At 41.8% G+C, this 22,244-nt stretch overlaps 1 protein-coding gene across 3 annotated transcripts in view; it reads right to left on the reverse strand.

Moving 5' to 3' along the window:
- LOC142503696 (cytosolic carboxypeptidase 6-like) overlaps positions 1-22,244 on the reverse strand; it is a 1,053,590-nt gene that overhangs the window by 479,952 nt on the left and 551,394 nt on the right. For all 3 annotated transcript variants that reach the window (XM_075616294.1, XM_075616295.1, XM_075616299.1), the window contains one exon: positions 4,460-4,676. In XM_075616294.1, coding sequence (XP_075472409.1) covers positions 4,460-4,676 — 217 coding nt within the window. The remainder of the gene's footprint in view (positions 1-4,459; positions 4,677-22,244) is intronic.

Genomic DNA, 22,244 nt, shown 5'->3' on the forward strand with positions numbered 1-22,244 from the left:
CCTACACCTATTCATTCATTAATGTTTTTTGTTACAATTTTGTTATCAAGTAAAGATTTTTTTGGGCATTTCCATTTGACACTTACTCATCCTTTACCTTTGAGTGCTGGGAACAGAATTGTATTTTTTTTTTTGTCGATACCTTCGAGGGTTTTAGGGTCCCGCGCCTGTTCCCGCTGCACCACCATAACTCCTTTGCATATATTTTTATTTTTAGCGTGCTGCCTACACCCTATACTTTCTGTAAGGTCAAATGAATAGCACAACAGAAATGCTGATTAAAGAGAGTAATGTGAAATGATTTGGGTGACTGCCTCTTTAAGAAATTTTTCTGCAAAGATTTTGTTTGGTGTCTGTCTCTGGGTGGTGCTTTTGTTTTCGCACTGGTCTTGGGCAGATTATGTCATTTACCTTCTCTTATAAGACAACCCACTATATTAACATACACATTCTTTACACATGATACTATTCCAAATTAGAAGATGCTTATTCTGCCATATCGGATACTAGCATGAGTCATAGATGTATCACTCTATCCAATCACAAGTTACTAAATGTATGCCACTCCCTTGCAGGGCCGCCAACAGAAATCGTTGGGCCCAAGACAAACATTTTAAGCAGCCCCCCCCCAACCCTGTGTCGGCGGTATTGCGGGCCACCCCCCCCCCCCCCCATTTCACACCTCACGAGCCCCTTCTCTCCCCCCGCTCTTCCCATATATTTCTATCCCTTCCGTCTCACCCCCTCTCACTCTCCCGCCTCGCATGTATTTCTCTCCCCTGCGTCTCACTCTTTCTCTCTCTGTTCCTCACTCACCCCCTCTCTCCTCTGCCTCCGTCAAGTCAATTACCCCATGCTCACTCATTCCCTCCCCCTCACACAATTCCCCCCACAAGATATATACCAAAAAACTTCCCACCCCAATGCAAAAAAATTCCCACCCCCAAATACATACAAAAAAATCCCCACCCCCAAATATATACAACCTCCCCCACCCCCTAAATGAATTAAGAAAAAACACCTACCAATACATATAAAAAAAACAATACACATAACCCCCCATACATACATACACATATACACATATACACACATGCACACACACACGCACACACGCACGCACACATGCACACACGCACACATATATGTATATGTATATATACATATATATATATATATATACACACACACACACACACATCATATAAAAAAAACTACCGTCCCCAATACATATAAAAAATACACCAACCCATATAAAAAAAAACAAGCCCCCTGATACATATAAAAATGCCCTCAAGCCCCCAATACATAGAAAAATTCCCTCAAGCCCCTCCAAAACATATAAAAATAGCCCCAAGCCTCCCAATATATATATAAAAATACCCTAAGCCCCCCAATATATATAAAAATACCAAGCCCCCTAACACATATAAAAATACCCCAAGCTCACAATACATATACAAATACCCCCAGCCCCCCCAATACATATAAAAATACTTCCAAGCCCCCCAATACATATAAAAATACAGACTTACCTTGGGTCAGGCCAAGGCCGGTGTCTGGGGGGTCCGCTGGGTGGGGGGGCCCGGCCAGCGCTGCACATTTACCCCAACCTCTGGCCAGGCCCTGCTGGACTACTGTCGCGCCGGCAGTGGAGGCTCGGCGGCATGGGGCAGAGAAAGGAAGAGGCTTATAGGTAGTTGCGACTCGGGGCCCGCCCGCGACCGGCAGCAGGGCCTGGCCAGAGGTCGGGGGAAATGTGCAGCACTGGCCGCCCGGGCCCCCCCAGCCAGCTGGCCAAGGATACCAACCCCGGCAGAGCCCCCCCTGTTGGCTGCCCAGCTCCCTTGTATTGGAAGACTATAGCTGTTTTGAATTTCCTTTGTCTCTTTATGTGAGCATATCCCTGGGTATGGCTCTCATCTTACTAATTAGTAAAACCAGCTGAAGAATTACTCCATTGTTTGTGTTTCAACTTATTCCGAACTTATTCTTTATCAATTGGTGTCGTGACTCGGATGGACGTTTTACCCAGATCCAGGGAGTGCTCTTAGATGTCCAAAGAGATGCCGCGGCCAGGTGAGAAAAACTTGTTATTTATTCTTTTTTTAAAGTCTCTCTGGCTGTCTGGGGTAAGTCTCTGTTTCATGGGTGACAGTCCTTGCAACCTAAAATTTAGGAATGAACACAGGCATTGTGACTAAGGTAACCGTGTTTCGATTGTTAAACACGAAGAAGCCCATGGAAAAGCTACCATGGCATGTTATTCTCTCATATAAGTGAGGGAAGAGATTGTGGATATCCTCTCACATGAGTTATATAGTAATCCTCTCACATGGGTAATATAGTAATCCTCTCACATGGGTTATATAGTAATCCTCTCACATGGGTAATATAGTAATCCTCTCACATGGGTTATATAGAAATCCTCTCACATGAGTTATATAGTAATCCTCTCACATGAGTTATATAGTAATCCTCTCACATGGGTTATATAGTAATCCTCTCACATGGGTTATATAGTAGATGTGTGGGAGGAAATTGTTGTGCCAAGTTAAAAAACAAATTTGAGGAACTAATATTTTATGGTAAACTGGTAATAAAGTCTGGACTCAAATGTAATTTGCCCAGAAGCAGACAGGAATGACAAACACAACACAGATGTACTAGGACTAAGACTAAGACATTATATTCAGTAGTGATGACTGACAGTACAGGATACCCAACAGGGGTACAAATTGACGATATTAATGTGAAAAGATTTTGTAAAGGAAAAAATACAGAAAACAAATTGCAGCTCTTAGCCCAGTTGGGAGAGAGAGGTTTCGCTCCTGACTCTAGATACTGCCTAAAATCCTTTCAAATGTACATTCAACCTACAGTGTTATATAAGTTGCCTGTTAATACAAGGCACAAAGTACGGGACCCAAATGAAACACTTTGTACAGGAGGCTGATTTCCCCATGGAAATTATACATTAGGTGAGAAACTGCATCAGTTTAATCTAACCTTTTCAGAGGGCAAAACAGTTCACAGATAATCAAGGAATTTTTTTCCCTTTGGAAGGGCATTTATAATTATATTCCAGTTTTATTTATAACAAGCCCTTTCATGTTGTGTGCACAAAGGAACTACACAGAGAACGTCCGTAGCTTTGTGCATGTCTATCTGAGGAACGGGACAGCAGCTAAAAGATGAGTGACGTCAGAGCACATTAAACAAAGTGCTTCCCTTCTTCATACGGCAGCACATGTTCTTGCTGCTTTGTCTGTGCTTTTAAGGTTTTGACGGAGCCTGTCACCACACAAACTGTAGTATAGATACAGAGAGGCAAGTGTGATATAATTACCTTTTTGTAATTTTAAATACTTCAGAGACATTTTAGTCTAGTAGCATAATAGACTGGCATATCCAAAGCAGTTAAACGTGGGAATACCGAGCCAAAATAGTAAGTGATATACAATGTGATCAGTACCATTTATTCTTAGTTTCATCATTAATAATACTTTGCCTGCTTCTAGTTTAAATACCATCGTATTTCCTGGCAATCCTTTCCTCACTTCTGCACACACTGAAGTTACAGTGACCATCTTGATTACTTGCGTCTTGCCTATAAAAAGGTAGGTCTGTCTCCAGGAAGCTGCCAGAGCATGGTTTCAGCTTTGTTCCTGTTTATTTGCGCCTAGCCTTGATCTCTGCCTGTGACCCCGACTTTGCACCACTTCCGCCTGCCTTGACCACTGCTGCCTGCCTTGACCACTACCTGTGGCCCCGACCATGCTCTGTTGCCACTTGCCGTGATCCCAACTACTCTATACTCAATTCAGGACTCTGTTTCACGGTTCAGGTCGGTGATTTAATATCCGACCTCAGCCCTGCGGGTCACTTCCTGTCTTGAGACGAGCATCATTACAGAATCATATACAGTACAGGACATTGTGTGTTTAACAATACATTGTTAATTTAATCAAAACAGTCACAAACAAGCACACAAATGGAAAGGTAATTTGTATTATCTAATTTGTGATGTTTGCCAGAAAACAGCGAAAAACAAATCACACAGCCCTAAATGTAGTGCTAGCCCTGACCCTAACCCCAATTGTTCTGATACATGCCTTTTTTGACAGAAAACAAAGCATTCAAAGGCTAAATTAATTATTTTGTTTTGAAATATGGGATTTATTATTTGCGAAAAACATTAATAAAATTACTAAGCAAAGTGACCCCGGGTCACCTGCTTCCAGTCGCAGGATAGGAGCAGCAGCCTAGAAGACAATGTATTTATAGAGAAAGAAGTTCCTTCCCCAAGGAGTTTCTAACCTATAAAACGATATGTGAAAGTCTGTGGTACATTGTGCAAACACTGCTACCAAATCCAAATTCCTATGACTTTATATGTATATATCAAGAAAAAATAAAAACAAACAAACAGATAATCAAAGTGAAGACTCAAACTCACCACACTCAACCCAAGCAGATCCCTTTGGACGTAGTCCAGATTCCTTCTGTCTAGGTTCTCTAGGTAGTGCTGCAGGCGTGTGTATGTATATGGGTAACAGTAAGCAAACTGATATACATCGTCCTCCCGGTCAAAGCAAAAGGCAAACGACATGACGTAGTTTTTGTGATGATCTGGACACCGATAGTAATACACATTTTTGGTGGGCAGCCGTTGCCTGCAAAGAAATAGGAAAAAAGTGATCTCAGATGTGAATGTCATGAGCGCCAAGGAGGTCACGTTTTCCTGCAGTGAAGAGTTTTAGAGAGAAGGAGCGGCTCAATGAGTAAAGACACTGACTGGCACAGAGTTGGAAGCAGGGAGCCTGGTTCAATTCCTGGTGTCGGCTCCTTGTGACCTTGGGCAAGTCACTTTATCTCCCTGTGCCTCAGGCACCAGAAACATAGACTGTAAGCTCCACGGGGCAGGGACCTGTGCCTGCAAAATTTCTCTGTATAGCACTACGTAAAACTAGCAGCGCTATACAAGAACAATTATTATTATTTTTGGGCAAGAGCGGCCAACTCCAGTCCTCAAGGTTCACCAACAGGTCAGGTTTAAAGGATATCCCTGCTTCAGTATAGGTGGCTCAGTCAATGACTGAAGCAGGGATATCCTGAAAACCTGACCTGCTTGTGGCCCTTAAGGACTGGTGCTGGCCTCCCCTGGCTTAAGGCATCTGCTCCACTTTTTTCTAGATCTTTTTGCTCTCTCCAAGTTACAGATATACAGTAGCAAGACTTACTATCCCCGTGAAAGTGAGAAACTAACTTTAAATTTCTAATCTCGCACCCTGCCGCATTCACGGGGACAGAAAATCTTGCTACATCTGTACACCAACTCACGATTGTTCGTTAGTAGAGGTTGAACCTTCTTGCCTAAGTTTGCAAGCCTGCCGAAATTTACAGTTTGGTTGAACTTCAATTTTTTTTTTTTTTTTAAAGGTTCACCATATTTTCACCAAAAATATCCATTCCGCTATACAACACATGGCGAGATAACCGTGACCACACCTGAGTGAAATGAAGAAATGTGTATATAGCGCTAATGGTGTGGAAATTAATTAGTATAATTATAATACTGATGTGATTACAAAAACCTTATATCTATACAGAAAACAGAAAATATATTCCGACGCCTACAAGAAAGTCCAAATGATGGATAGTAAATTCTAACCATTGACCATATGGAATGTCCAGTTTGAATGACCTGGGAGCCTCCAGATATATCTTGAGAGTCGTCTCACAATATGTGAAGATAAACACACGAAATAACTATAGTGTATACCTGTAAACTATTATTGATAGAACAATACAAACATAGACAAACAAAACATACACTAAACAGATAGTTAAACTTAAAATAAACAAAAACGAAAGAAACACCTATTGAATAGGTCAATGGTTAGAATTTACTAGCCATCATTTGGACTTTCTTGTAGGCGCCGGAATATATTTTCTGTAAACACACATGAGATACCTGGAAAATCAGCCAACTTTAAACTATTTCCCAGGTGTGTTCAGGTATCTCCCCACATTTTGTATAGAGGAGTGTTTTGGGAGGTCTATACGTCAATGGGTATTCTCTCTCATTTCAAAGTCTGAATTTCGCTTTCACTTGTCAATTTACTACTTAAAAAAACGTTTTTTTGGGTAAATTTTAGAACTTTTTGGAAAGTTTGGTGAAGAGAATTTGGACAAGTTCCTACATTTCTATTGGTTGGAAGCCACCATCCTCAGAATATTGCTCACGAATGGTATATTTTTGTATAGTTATAATCATAAAAGCTCCTTATCAATATTTATTAATGCATTCCTTTTATTGTCCATAATCATTTTTCATTTTCAGAAGGGCAGGAGAGTCTGATATTTTTTCAACATTAGTATTCATCTCTCAATTACCCTCTCTTTTTCCAAAATACAGATGTACTGTAGCAAAGGTTATTGCAACCGTTGATATTGATCAATCAGAATATCTCAGATTTTCCATAGGATTCAATGTAAGTGGTAATGCAGAATATCACACTATCACAGCTCCAATGAGCTTCCAGTATGTATGTATGTACAGTATGTATGCATGTATGTATATCTATGCATGTCTTTATTTATATAGCGCCATCTATGTACAAAAGAAGTAATACATGTGGCATAATAATATAACACATAAAGGGAATAAGTGCTTGGGACATAAAAGTAACATTAGGAAAAGGAGTCCCTGCCCTGAAGAGCTCCCAATCTAAGTGGTAAGTAGGAAGAACGTGCAGAGACATTAGGAAGGTGTTCTGGAAAGTGTGTCTGCAAAGGGCCCCGGTCGATGAATGAAGTGTATAGTATCAGTCACGGAGCAACCCATATGCTTCGTTAAGAAGGTGTGTTTTAAGATGGATCTTGAGGAGGTTGAGTTGGAGGGGGTTCAAAAATGAAGGGGGAGGGGGTGCAAAAATGGAATAAGGGGGGAGTGCAAAAATGAAATAAGAGGGGGTGCAAAAATGGAATATCGGGGAGGAAGAGAGAGAGAGAGGTGGGGGCAGAGAGGGAGAAGGGGGGAGTGGGGAGAGAGGGGGTTAGGGGGGAGAGAGCGGGGGTTGGGGGGAGAGAGAGAAGGGTGAGTGGGAGAGAGAGAGGGGGGAGTGGAAGGGGGGAGAGATAGAGGGGGAGAGAGAGGTGTGAGGGGGGAGAGAGAGGTGTGAGGGGGGAGAGAGGGGGGAGAGAGAGAGGGCATGGGGGGAGAGAGAGGGGTCAGAAGAGAGAGGGGTGGGGGTGAGGGAGAGAGAGGGGAAGGAGAGACAGAGGGTGGGGAGGAGAGATAGGAGGGGAGAGAGGGAGGGGGGGTGGAAAAAGGAGAGGGGGGGGAGAGAGGAATATGTCCAACCAACATACAAAAGATTTCACGGGGGGTTGAGGGGCACAGGGGGGGGGGGCATGTGAAGATTCTCCTACGGTGCTAAATACACTGGCACCGGCCCTGGGAGAAGGGCATTGCAGAGTTGAGGAGTAGTGAGTGAGAGGTTGTAAGCAGGACTATTTAATCTGGTAGGTCTGATTGGCCAGTGAATCCGGCCAATCAGATCAACAGGCAACTCACTGGTCCTTAAAGGATGCAGTGAGAAAAAAGAAAACCAGACTAACAAAAATATAACATAAACCGGTATCAAGAGCAACAATAAATTAAAATAATGTGCACTAAAGTATGGGAGTTAATGTTAAAAAATCCAAATGGGAGGGATACCGAACAGAGCACCCCGCCTGACGCCCACTGGGAGGCAAACTCTGAAACCGTCCCAGTGGACTCGGCGTATGTGTACTCTACCCGGATACGGGAGTGCACCAGCGCCCGGAACATGGCAGAAGGTGGTACAAGGAAATGACTAGACTTGTTTACCATCACTCACAAAGCCACATGTTGCATGTCTCACTGGCAGCAAAGAGCCAAAGTTACTGTAGCACTCCCCTGGTCCTCCTACTCTATAACAGGGGTGCTCAACTCCAGTCCTCAAGACCCCCCAACAGGTCAGGTTTAAGGATATCCCAGCTTAAGCCCAGGTGGCTCAATTAGTTGCTCAGTCAAAGTCTGAGCAATTGATTGAGCCACCTGTGCTGAAGCAGTGATATCCTGAAAACCTGACCTGTTGGGAGGTCTTGAGGACTGGAGTTGAGCACCCCTGTTATAGAGACTACCTGAACCCTAAAGCTACTCCTCCGGTTAGAATAAACTTGCCACAAGATGGAAAACGTCTGGTACAAAGGGTACGGATTCCCGGGAAATCTTGGTAATGGAGTGGCCATAAACATGCATCACTTCCAGTTGCTTGGAATCATCTGGGGAGAGTGACCGACCTGATGAATTAAGGAGACTTTCATATTGGATTTCTTGACGTATTTAATCAGAGGCAGCCTGCACAGTCAGCAGTTCCTGTGCTGCTTGCTCCAGTAAGACTTGGAAATGCAAGTTGTAACCTACTAACACAGCAACTGTAAATATGTGCTCAAAAAATAGATACCATGTGCTGCCTATACTGTATTTAACATCTTGTGTGTGTCAACATTTTATACATATACACATAATGGGTTTTAATTTCTTTTTTTTTAATAGATGATTGATTACATTTTAGGTAAAACAGCTACCGTATGTGTCTTTTTTTTAATGTATAACTAGTGTTAATAAAAATATAAATGATTAGTGTATAATATATGTAATATTAGTCTATTTAGGGTTTACAACAAGTTGAGTGTGACAGGTGATTGTGTGGCGCACAGAAACATACTTTAGTACAGCGGTGGCCAACTCCAATCCTCTAGGGCCACCAGCACGTGAGGTTTTCAGGATATCCCTGCTTCAGCGCAGGTGGCTCAATCGGTCCCTGCTTCAGCACAGGTGGCTCCATCAGTGCCATCACTGATGGAGCCACCTGTTCTGAAGCAGGGATATCCTGAAAACCTGACCAGTCGGTGGCCCTGGAGGACTGGAGTTGTCCACTCCTGCTTTAGTACATTCTGTTTCCATTTGTACGCCAAGCGCAGTCCATTTCTGTGCGCCCCAAACAAAGGAAGTTGTTTTTGGAGACAGCAGGAGAAATTTGTGGTTAGTACAGAGGCGCACACAAGCGCAATTGCGTTTGACATGCGCCAAAAAAAAGCCATTTGCGACAGTGCATACTAGTCTCCTAAAAGTCTAATTTGCAGCCAGGTATTTATTCTTTTACCTAATGATTTATTGCAAAGGTTGGCAGAACCAATCAAACTCATTTTTTGTGCATTTGTTTTGCTTGGCTCTCTGTCAAAATAAGCAAACTTTTTAATTAAACGTATTATCTCAGCGGAGTAATTCAGACAGGTATAGTACAGTATTGACACAACAAACGGGGGCAAGTGATGGAGAGAAGAATTGAATGCATCCCATTATAATAATAAGAACACTCTGATCTAACTTGTACTGACACAACCCAATTCCCATGGAGTGAAATACATGTAAGTAGAAAGGTCCAGGACACACTGATGCTAAATGGTCCATGTACACAGTGAGGGTTATTTCCTCATGTCTCCTGGCTGTGTAACTAGTGCAAAGACAGTGCAAATGAATTATTATTTATCAAAGGACAAACTCCAAGCGCTTTCAATCGGATTCCCTTTCTTTGATAAATACAGTGCTGTTTTTAGCTCTGGTTTTGCAGCTGGGAGGCTAGTAGACACATCTCAGTGTAAGCGTCAATGTATCAATGTAAAGAAAGTGCAGACAGACGTTTGTTTTGAAGCAGCGCTCTATGTTCTGCTTCTGTTTGTGTCAAATGTATGAATTGGGTTCTGACATTTGACGCAAATTGTTGGCCAGAAAAAGTTTAACTAGAAAAAAATGTACTGATACTGTATGGCTTCCTAGCAAACAATGGGAAATAAGTGAAAGATAAAATGATAAGTCAGATAAGTACAAAAAGCCTCAAGCGCCAAGACCAAAAAGCATAAAATGGTAAACAAACCATACAGTAATCCTTCACAGTTACAGCAATCAAAAAGACATCAGAAACCATCACAAATATGTACAAAAGGTAATAAAAAACCTCAGCAAAGGTCACATAATAATCCCACAGAGTCCTAGTCAATCACTCCCAAATGTTGAAGATGTCGCTCTCTAACCAAAAGGAGAATGAACCCGAATCCTCCACAAACACTAAAGAAAAAGTACAAACAGAGCGCAAACTGCATAGTGTAGTATTTACTTAATAAAAGGAAAGCTTCTATCATGTAAATACTACACATTACAGTTTGTCCTCTGTTTCTTTCCCCCGAAAAGTTAAAGCAAAACTCAGACCTGGCGGATTGTTTTGTCGCTAATACAAGATACAAACGTAACGCACGGTATCAATGCAACGTACAATGTGTTCTCATGCAAAGCTCTAGTTTACTTCCAGCTGCACTACAGGTAAGTTTCTTTATGTCTGTAACAATAAGAGGAAAGAAATGAACAGACACAGAATAGGAAACATCATTATTATATGTGCACTAGTAACTCCTTTAATTGACACTTCCCAAATCTCAAACTGGTGCACATCGGACACACATGGGTAAAAAGCATATTGATACATTAAAGCAAAGAGAAAGGTGAAAGTCTCTGAGGTTACTCCAGCTTTACTCCAAATTGCCCTCCGACCTCTCCTTCCTGCAGTTTACAAGCTGTTTCTAAGGACCATGTTCTGTCATTTCTCTAACCCCTTCACGTCAGATAGTACGAGAACTCACAGACTTCTATTTTCAATTTATTTTACCTTCATAACAGAAGTTAATCTGCTTTATTACCCCCCCATGACACCGGTTCTGCCTCTGGCTGTTACTGTATTTCTAACCTTGGTTCCCAAGCCATCTGGCAACAACATTGCTGTTCCTGGTACTGTACCTAACTCAGCACCATTCTAGGATCTTTATTGTCATATCAACTCTCGTCATCATTTAGTCATCAAAAACAATATGGGAGCTTTGTATCAACATTTAGCCAAGCAAAAAACACACACGTTAACAGGTGAAAAAATGTAGAACACAGCACAAATAGACAAGGCAGCCAGACGTGACAAAAAATAAAACGAATTAAGTTAATTTAGACCATGCCATGAGTAAAAAAGACAGCGAATACTCGGACGCGTTTCGCACCAAACAGAACGAGTAGGGGTACAACATAAGAAACAGCTGATAAATGGTGCACTCCACAGGAAGCACTGTCTCAGGTGCAAATCAACAACAGCTGATGCAACAAGAAAAGGGGCTCTGGTGAGGAGCATCAGGAATCAGTAATGATAAAGATGGGGTATTAACCAATGAAATGTAAAAAAAATCTAATATATACTAACATAGCTCACATATCAATAAAGAGAATATACAGTAGTACAATAGCAATAAATAAAACCACAGACTATGTCTAAAAAGAACAATTGCTACAACAGAACTCGCAGAATATGTGTGTGTGTGTGTATGTACGTATATATATATATATATATATATATATATATATATACATATATATACATATATATACATATATACACACACACACACACACACATTCTGTGTGTATATATATATACACATACATACATACATACATACATTACATACATACATACAGTACATACGTAGGTTTTTGAATCTGATAAAACTGATGTTATTTTTGCCCTAGTTTTGCAGCTAAGACTTTGATACATAATCCCCAATATTTTCTAACACGTAGCAATGTAATGGTTATGCCAGTGGGGCCTCAGAACTCTGCTTGTACCTGTAAATCTGCCATTCTGGGCCTGTTTGGACCCCGCCTCTGTAATGCCGAGGTCACCAGATTCCTGCACCAAACATTGTACCTGAAGAAGTTGCGGTGTGTGTAGAAAATAAATGTACAGAGATACTCATCTTTGTTATACATTTTCCCAATTTTTAGGGAGGCTCACAACAATCTAGGACATTTGATCACGGCCGTTTTGACGCAACCAAGGTGCGCGCCGTCGCTTAGTCGCCACTCATCTCATCGCAGGGATATCTCAACCGCTAAAACCCCTTAACTTAACCCCCTATTGGCAAAATGGCTGGCGGCTGAGTGTTCAACGGCGGAGCGGCTGCGGCTAAGGGACCCTCGGCAGCCAAATGCCAGCGACAAGATGACCGCGAGCAAATGTCCCATTCCAGGCAAACAATCCCCCAAAGTGACCAGAGAGGCCTGCAAAGCATTGGCAACCGGACGGTAATGGCTACAAGTCTCTGAGCCAGAAGAGCAGGGATTGGGGAGTGATTGACTAAACCATACTAATTGTGTATTAAAGATAATAAATTCAATTGATAATGGAAGTAGGTGCAACTGTGAACTGAAGTGAATCAGGAAAAAGTGAGGGGTACAGTGATTCTTTTGGAGTACAGGTCACTGTACCCCTCACTTTTTCCTAAGTCTCTGAGCCCCTTATTTAACCCACAAATAATGACACAGTATTAGGATTCCCCTCCCTACTAATCTATTCTTATCTCTCCCGACACTTTGTAACCACTAATCCCTCTGAGTGAGTCATGGTGAGACACGAGTTTAATGTTCAGATACCGGCAGCACATTTTTATATAGTGAAGCCTAATAAGATTGTGATTTTATCCAGGAATTAGAGAGAGGAAAAACACTGTCCTGGATCTTACACACCGAGTTTGTGCTAAGCCAAAGACATTGCTTAGTTCTTGAATTAACCTTTATTGTCCTACACACTGAACTATTTACTTTTCTTTATTATTATTATTATTATTATTGTTATTATTTGCTCTGTGCCTTCTGGAAAAGGACACCCACACAGTGACAGCAGCTGCTCCTATTAATTTAAAGCCATTACAAAAATTAAAATTAAAACCAATTACATTGGCTGGTTTATAGCCGGGGAACGGCTTCAGCGTGATTGTTCCCTCCGGTTATGGACAAGAAAAAATATCCCTGCCTAGGCCCTCTGCCAGTGGAATACTAATACCTGCCGATCCTGGCAGGATGCAGGACAGAGCCGCACTCGGAGAGCAGGGAAATGACTTATCGCAGATCTGCAGCTATAAACGAGCTGTGAGCAATGACAACAAAAGCTGAATAAGGCTGCGCCCATAGACACTTCAGCCGTGCGGAGGAGTGTGGAGGCGCGCAGAGGCTGAGGGAAAGCGGGTGCTTTCCCTGGCCTTCGTACGTGAGCCGGCCGGGGGGGCGTGTCTATGGGCGGACCAGTGACGTCATGGAGCTGGTTTGCCCTCATTGGGCGAACCGCTCACGTGACCGCCCTATTGCGCGAGAAATCAGTTTTTACTGATTTCACACACATCGCGCGCCCCCACCCGCTTCCGCGCGCACGCACGCTGTATAGACACGATCACTGCCTTTAGGCAGTCTGATCACTCAGCGTGCGGATGCGTCAGCGCGGTCTGCCCTTCTATGAATGCAGCCTAAGTGTCCTTAGGTCATCATGAAGACTTTAATTATCCTGGAACCAGGGTCACGAATGATGTATGAATGATTCCAGTAAGCTCAACTCATGTCCTCCCTCTTCCAAAGCATGACAAGTCCTTAATGTCTTTCTTAATTTTATTGCAGAAGTAGAAAACACAGGAACTTGTAGGTGTAGTGTAGGCAGAGAGTGCTTCTCTATGTGGGATGCTTCTATGGGGTTAGACTATGGTAAGAGAGAAAGGCCTTACCAGGGGTGGATGCAGACAGGTCTGTACTCACTGTGATCTAGAGTGGAAAAGGAAGTGAGGGGCAGGGGTCACACTAAAGGTTGAGTGAGACTGCACTAACTGCCAGCAAAAGACAGGAGAGAACATGGGAAAGTCCATTAACTGGGAGGACTGGAGAAGCTGCAGTAGCAGTTCACTGATTACGTGCTCAGAGGCAAGAAATGCAACATTGTTGCATGTACACAGGCACCGTATGTGTGTGCAAACTCCATGCAGCTGAGAATAAGATCTGACAGGCAGAAACTGCAAAGGAGAGAGGGGGGTGAGTCAGAAATGTAGTTCGTGTTCCATGACATTAATGGGGCTATTTCCCCTATTCAAAGTATTCCCCAGCTAATGGTTCATTGGCGTACTATACACTAGCTCACTAACTTGGAAGATGATGTAATAATAACTGCACTTTAACATGTTCTTAAAGCATAAATACACAGTACAGTATCACAAACATCCCCCTCCCTCCATTCAATATTAACCTTTACTCTGTGAAGCTGCTGCCTTGGGATAAATATATCGTTGTATATGTATATGTCTGAACTCTTCTCCCGCACTGGGAAGTGGTCGCACAACATATCCGAAAGAGGGTCCTTATCGGAAACGGTTAACAGTGCATCAACTTCCATTTCCTTGAATAAAAATAAGGGGCATTATTCACTGTGTGCTACCCTTTTTCCAAGATAGGCGTACGGGTCTTTACGGGGGATTCTGTTCTCTCACGTAACAGAACCAGATTCTTGTGGGGGGTCAGTTATAGCTATACTATTTTGTTACAGCCCTTTGACATCAATATGGCTAAACAACTTGCAGACACTGACCCAGAGAATACCTTTGTAAGTTGCCTTTTTAATAATCACTACAACATACCTATGTATCAAGGAAAAATCGTGTTTTTGTACATTGATGTACATTGGGTGCGTGTCAATGGGGTGGAGCTATCCGATGCACGTTACTGTTGTATAATGTTAATTATATAGTGCCAACAATGTACGCATCGCTTTACAAAATTAGAATACAAGGTCAATAAAGTGTCAATGGGGATAAGCGTGACAGGTTAATGACAAAATAAGGCAACGGGAGATCCTGTCCCAAAAAGCTTGCAATCTAAGTGAGGAAATGTATCAAAATGATGTCTCTTTCTGTTATATTGTTCCTTTTAGTTAACAGCAATAATGCTGCAAGGTTTCTTGGATAACAAGTAGAGATGGGCGAATCCATCCAAATTTGTTTCCCGGATTTTCTAGCATCCCCCCCAAAAAAAATCTGTTTCGCAATGTAAAATCCGCCAACGGATTTGATCAGTTTTACTCTGCGCGGATTCATCAAAAAACCCCATTGGATACAACCTGTGGACGGACATGTAGAATGCAATCCTCTGATTCAGCAATCCGTTGGCGGATTCTTCAGAATTGGTAATAATAATAATAAAACCCGCAAAACGCAAATCAACCTTTTTGACAATAATCCGCTGAAATTTGTGGACCAAAGGAACCGGACGATCTGTTGCAGATCCTAATCCGCCCCTCCACAATTTGTCCATCTCTAATAACAACGTATATCAAATGCAAGAATGATAATGCATACATGTATGTGAGAGGCAAGAGACCATTATCCAAAGAACAAGGCAACAGATCCATGACTATAAAGCAAATTCCCCATGCAAATATCGCTCTTGTTTTCTGAAGAGCCTGTGCCTGCAATGATCCTGTCTGATTTGTAATGGTTATATTATATAATCAACAACATTAGAATCATTTCCCAGCATCATTTGGGTTTCTGCCTGCATGGTTCTTGTCAAAGTCAACAGAATTCAAAGTAATATGACGGTCTAGTGATAAAACAAATAAAACTGCAGGAACTTGCAGAGATCGATGGGAGAGAAAATTAGCAATGATGTGACTTGTACTGAGGCAGTGACAGTGACAATGATTACAAACAGCATCTCCAGTGATGGCATAAAGTGTGGTAATAATTTTCAAGCGCTATTGCTTTGAAATGATATAATGCAGTGGTTCTAAACTCCAGTCCTCTAGACCCCCCCCAACAGGTCAGGTTTTCAGGATATCCCTGCTTCAGCACAGGTGGCTCAATTGGTCCCTGCTGTAGCACAGATGGCTTAATCAGTGGCTCGGTCTTCGACTGAGCCACTGATTGAGCCATCTGTGCTGAAACTGGGAAATCCTTAAAACCGGACCTTTGGGGGGTGGGGGGAGGGGAGGTGAGCACCCCTAATATTATGGTTAAGTGGCTTAGTCATTTTATACATGTTCTGTAGCAGGAACAAAGTTTAGAGCTTGTTATGAGAACAGTTAGCCATTCAGTTTTAAGAAGAACCGGCACATTTTCTGACCCACAAGCTTAGTGTTGTGAAGAACAAAACCCCAGCGTGTTATTTATTAAGGGAAAACCAGTGCAAAAAAAATAAAATTTTCAGTGGGATTCCTTTTCTTTAGAACTTTGCTATTTTGTGCACTGGTTTTGTGCACTGGTTTTGTCCTAGTTTTGCAGACGGGGAACTTTAGTAAATAGACCCCTATGGATTGTAAATTGTTACATGTCAAAAGTACCAAGCGTTCTATTCACTAAAGACTCCGTCCTGCATAACTGGGGCAAAACCAGCACCATAAATGTAAAAGCAATGTGAGTTTTTCCTCTGATACAGATGTAGGAGCCATTATTGCCCCCTCTGGCGCGTTATAGCAGGGGACACTGTTAGAAATCATATTTTGAGTACATGATTGATTATGGAAACATGTCATTAGTTATTTTTGATGATAAAGAATGTGGTTAATTTCAAATACAGGCATACTCCGGTTTAAGGTCACTCACTTTAAGTACACTCGCGAGTAAGGACATATCGCCCAGTAGGCAAACGGCAGCGCACGCATGCGCCTGTCAGCATGTCCTGACCAGCAATACCGGCTCCCTACCTGTACCGAAGCTGTGCGCAAGCGGGGAGACTATAGAGCCTGTTACAAATGCATTATTTACATCAGTTATGCACATATAGGACGTTTGCAGTACAGTACATGCATCGATAAGTGGAAAAAAGGGAGTGCTTCCCTTTAAGTACATTTTCGCTTTACATACATGCTCTGGACCCATTGCGTACGTTAATGCGGGGTATGCCTGTATAGAGTTGCAGTACATAATATTACAATGGCTGTTGATAATATATTTGAAGCCAATAAGTGACTTGTATTTATTATAGGCAACAGTTGTGAGCTATCTATGACTGAATTTGCTCATAAGATGTCTCTGTTAGGTACGGTTGACTTCCATATCTGTAAAAATGCTATTCATACGATATATCAGAGACATGGCGATACCATATTCAGAATAATACTTTTCTAAGCATAAAAGGACATACATTAGTTAGCTAAGAGACAGAAGGATAATATCAAGGGAGAAACAGGTTAACTTCAGAAGCAAGTATTTCATCCAGAGAGGAAAAAAAGACAACAGATGACATACAACATCTTTGAAAAGCATATGCCATATTTGATGTGAAATATTATATATCTGTTATACTGTAAGTAATACTCCAGACAATAAAAGTATTTTCATGTGCTAAACTCAAATGCGGAATTTTTATATCTTGGAAGATATGATGGTAAATTACTTTCAACAGACACACGGGAGCAACCGCCATTGAAAGTAAATTCAGCACGTGCAAAAAAGGGGTGGAATTCACACGTTAGTGCACCTGCTGGTATACACTAGTGGGGCAATAATGCCTGCTACATCTGTAAATCTGGTGCAAATATTTTGCCGCTTGAAGACTTTGGCAAATAACAACTTATGTATATTTTATAAGGCGACTATACAGCTCAACCCCGTTATAGCGCGATTCGTTACAATGCGGATCCGCTTATAACACGATGCAAGCGTGGCTCCCAATTTTTGTATTTATGAATACTTTACAACACGATTATTGGTATCTTAAATACTTTATTGTACAATGCATACAATTGTACATTATTTATAACGTGATCCGCTTATAAAGCGATGTGATTCTTTGGACTCCAAACACAGCATTATAACGGGGTTCAGCTGTATTATCTTCTCTACCCTATGTTATTCTAATTGATTTAGTGCCAGAGTACACTTCAACCAGATCCTCACGAAATCTGGCAATCTTTTTTCACAAGGGAACGCACATTTATTTATTATATATTTTTTATATTTCTTTTCGCCTATGTTTTGCACAAGTTTTGGACATTGAGTCATTCATGTGACTATAATGTGTCGATTGGTCTGGTTATTGCTATGACTCCTTCCCCATCTGTCAGTGACACTCCAAAACCTTAGGCTGCGCTTATAGTAATGGCTACGGTGATGGCGTGCAGCGCCGTCGCAAGTACTTGAAGTCCGTCGCGGATGCCCATAGTGGGCGCGACATGACGGCGATGCGCAGCGACAAAGCTACCAAAATCTCTGAAGTCAAGGGAATTTGAGATTTACAGCGGCGGCAGCGCGATGTCAGCGGCATGTGAGTAGTTCAGCCAATGAGGGTGAACCGCTCATGGCTACGCCTTCACCACACCCCCTGTCGCCCTCCATTTGTCTCCTGCACCAGAGTGCAGGAATCGCAATAGCTACGGCAATGGCTAACGTCAGTGGCCGCATAGCCAGTGGCATAGACAGTACTATAATCGCAGCCTTATTCCTGTTCTTTGCGCATCAAATATAAAAACATTAGGAATCAATTTGCCAGAAGTCTATTAGCAAAGAAGTTTCAGTGTCCGCTGAATTTTTAGAGGGTAGGAAATGGTACAAAATAGCAGCTCAAAATACATCCCATTATAATGTCTGTTACTTAACTTTTCCTGAACTCTGCGAATCACAGCTGCAAATAACGCAAGTGCAGTGTGCCTGAGAGACGCATGCTAAAAATCCTTTTCCTAGCATCAATTTAGTGGCAAAAAATGCCATTCTGACAAATAGACCCCAAAAGCGTATAAGAGTGAACGCCACTTTTGGTGCAGAGACATAGTTGGACATTTCATATCACAGAGACTTCTAGCCAAGAACATTTCTCATCAGAGATTGAATCTGGCTTTAAGTGCTCTTTGCAGAAAGTAGAATCTTTTTGGCACAGTTCACTGAAGCCATTTCAGAGAGAAAGGATTAATGGTATTGCTTTTGTTATTGCCAGCATTAATTAGAACCGTCTCAGTATATATCCCTCATCTTTTATAGTCAAACTGTGCAACACAAAGTCTTCTTTTTCCTCCACACAATTCGGGTTTGTTGTTTCGAGGCTAAAAAAAAATCTAAACTGCTCTGCAAATTTCACGGAGTTTCTGGAAGTTGAAAAAAAATGTGCCTCTTTGCGAGAGAACAAAACAAATGTCCGAGGTTTGTTAAGCTAATTAAAATGACGGAATGACAATTGCAGAGGCTGCTTGTTAAACTCATCTGCATTCTGCACAATATTCAGCAAAAGGTGAAGAAATTAATAGGAACAAAAAGGACATCAATAAATATACAGGTAAAACTCTTTAGAAGCACAATGAGTATATCTGAGTAACATAGCCCAAAAATATGTGCATGGAGCAGCATACTTATAGTGTATTGTATGTCTTTATTTATATAGCGCCAAAAGTGTACTCAGCGCTTCACAAAGAATACAGTACAGGGAATTATAATAATACAGTAAGTGCAGCAAAATCAGACAAAATCAAAGGAAATCCCTGCACCGAAGAGCTTACAATCTAAGATGTTTGATGGGATACTTACAGAGACAGCAGGTGAAGGAATGAGTGCTGTGTATGGCAGTGCTTGGCCACAATGGGTGGTAGGAGTGGCCGACTGTGGGATAGTAACCATGAGTGCAGGCTGTTGAGATGCTTAACTTGTGGGGTGAGTTTTAAGGTTAGCAAAAATGATCTTATTTCCTGAACATGTGCATGTTGTCATATAGAGTGATGCAGAGGAACTCCAGAAACTTCAGCTAACTAAAGCTTTGTCTCCGACTCCTTAGATGAAATGCATCTAATACTGCAGTCCCACCTAGCAACATAAACTGACGTGGCAGTTGCAAAGGCCCACGAGTTAGGGTTATGCTACCCGACTGGTTATTGCAGGTGCTTTTTCATGAATACAGACCCCGCTTTAATGCTCTTCATGGCAGGAATTAATTCTGCACATGCGGTCAGCGCTACAGAAAAAGTAAATAATTATGATCACTTTTTTCCTGCCTTTGTATATTTGACATATTGTATGCATGCAATGTATCTATTAAAATCAATAACATCCCCTGATAAATGACTATGTGCGGAATAAATGAACAGAAGCTATGGAAAATAGCAATTCATATGGCTATATCACAGGACAAATCAATAACTCCCCTTAAACTAGATACCTCTGGGGTTAAGTGCATACTTTGTTACATGTGCATCAATGTGTCTCTCTCATTACATAAGATGACAGGCAGCGTAATGATCAATATGATGATCACAGACCAGCTGCATGAATGCCAGAATACAGCTAGTTCAATTAAAGCTGCAAACTCTTCCAAGCAAAAAGGTTTTGAGTAAAAAACAGAGAATCAAAACAATATTTTCTTTTATCTTTCCATTTCTCATTTTAAATCAGTTAATAATGTGCATTTAAACCGTAGACTTACAATCCATGAAAGGGCAGCTGTTTAAACCGCTTCTGAAAACCCTTACAAAATATCTGTGGATTTCTACTCATAAAAAAGGGAAGCAACGACCAATTTATTCCTGGAAGCATAAAAATGATGGTTAATTGTTGCATCTTTGGAATGGAATTTTAATTTGTGTGAGCCGGTAACGAGCTGAAGCAGATTGGAGTTAGGATTGTCAATTCTCAAAGTTTCTAAACATTCCTTAAATTATTAAGCACATATTACAAATTTCAGAAAGGTGTTACACAGCGGAGCCATTTCTCCCTTTGTTGCTGCAAACTGCAAATGTCATTTAAAAGGCAAAGTTCCTTAAAACGGTCATGTTGAGTAAAACACAGCCAAGCAAAACAAAAATACAGAATGTTCTCGTTTTCAGTTCTTATTAGGAGCCATTTGTGGCAATAAGGCCTCAATCCTGATACTTATCCAAGAAGGACCAGCATCAATTTGAAGAATGATCACGTTTTTGAATGTTGCAGATACTGTAATGTCCAGAGTGCAGATCACAGAAAAGAGAGACATGAATCACAGTGGACAGCACAAGACAGGCGCTGCGAATGTGTATTCTAAAGCGGAGGACTGGGGACAGCACATTTAAATCCCGAGCGAATTAATCTACTGACCCACACAGGCCTCACCTTTTCTGAGTTACAGTACGAGCAGGTCCATGACTAGTGATTATATTATTGAGCGGCACAATCCCCAGCATGCCTGTCATTATAGCTACTCATTAAACGTTCCTCCCACAGGAAAATATAGCATTTACTAAGCAGTTTGAGAAAGGAATCGACTGCCCTTGAATCTAAAGTGCATAATCCCATAAGTATGTGCTGTCTAATACAAAAGCAGCTTCATCAATACTATAATACCGGAGACAAAAAAAATAGATCTGGCAGCACAAAAAAATAGATTGCCAGCTCTACAGAGCATAAGTATGATGTAGACAAAACAGTAAAGGGCGCTCCTCAACCACTTATTGTGATGGTATAAATAAATCAGGGTGAGCTAGTGATAGTCATATAATAATACAAGAGTCGGCCCCCTGCAATCAGGCAGGGGTCTCATGGCGGGTACGAGCCTCCCCCCTCTCTCTCCTTGTCATCTTACCTGCGCGTTGTGTCCTCCCACCGCCCCACTCCTCCCCGGCAGAGGCTGTGGAGTTAAGCCCGGCGGGAAGAGTTGGTCACGCCGGGGGTAGAGGGGAAGGGGAGGAGTTGGTCACACGGGGAGAGGCAATAATAGCGGTGGCGCGCATGATGGTGGGCCTCTTCCCTTCAGCCCACCGGCGTGAGAAAATCTCGCCATTGGTCCGCAGTAGAATCACTTTTATTGGTCAGAGTGTAAGAGAATAAGTGGTGATGTGGGCAGGAAGTTACAGATATAAAGCTGCATAGGTTCCCATTTTCCTGAATATTCAGTAAGGGTTGAATATACCCTGTCATTGCTTCATATTGCAGCATATTCATTCCTAGGGAACTGGCTATCTCTAAAGAGACTGACAATAAAAACTATTTTCATTGAGATTTAGGGAGAAAATTCTGTTGATCTTTATATCTTCCAATTACATGCCTTGTGGCAAGGAAACTGTTGCAGGGAGAAAGCATAAAATATTAAAATTTTCAGCAAGTCATTAGGAAGGCTCATGCATGCAACAGGAGACTTGGCCGGTATGTCCTGGTCATGAATCGTAGTTTGAAACGATGTCCTGTTCCTTACTTATAGTTAATTGATGAGGCAAGGAGGTCGTAGGCACATCCATCATGGCCAGTACGATATTGGGACCTACTGCTGTTGAATGGAGTAGTAGGAAGACGACAGATAACTGGGGTTCTCCATAGTGTAAAATGGCCTGCTCCAATATGCTGGTGCCAGGGTT

This window comes from Ascaphus truei, chromosome 10 (assembly GCF_040206685.1).
Source record: "Ascaphus truei isolate aAscTru1 chromosome 10, aAscTru1.hap1, whole genome shotgun sequence".
Taxonomy (NCBI): Eukaryota; Metazoa; Chordata; class Amphibia; order Anura; family Ascaphidae; genus Ascaphus; species Ascaphus truei.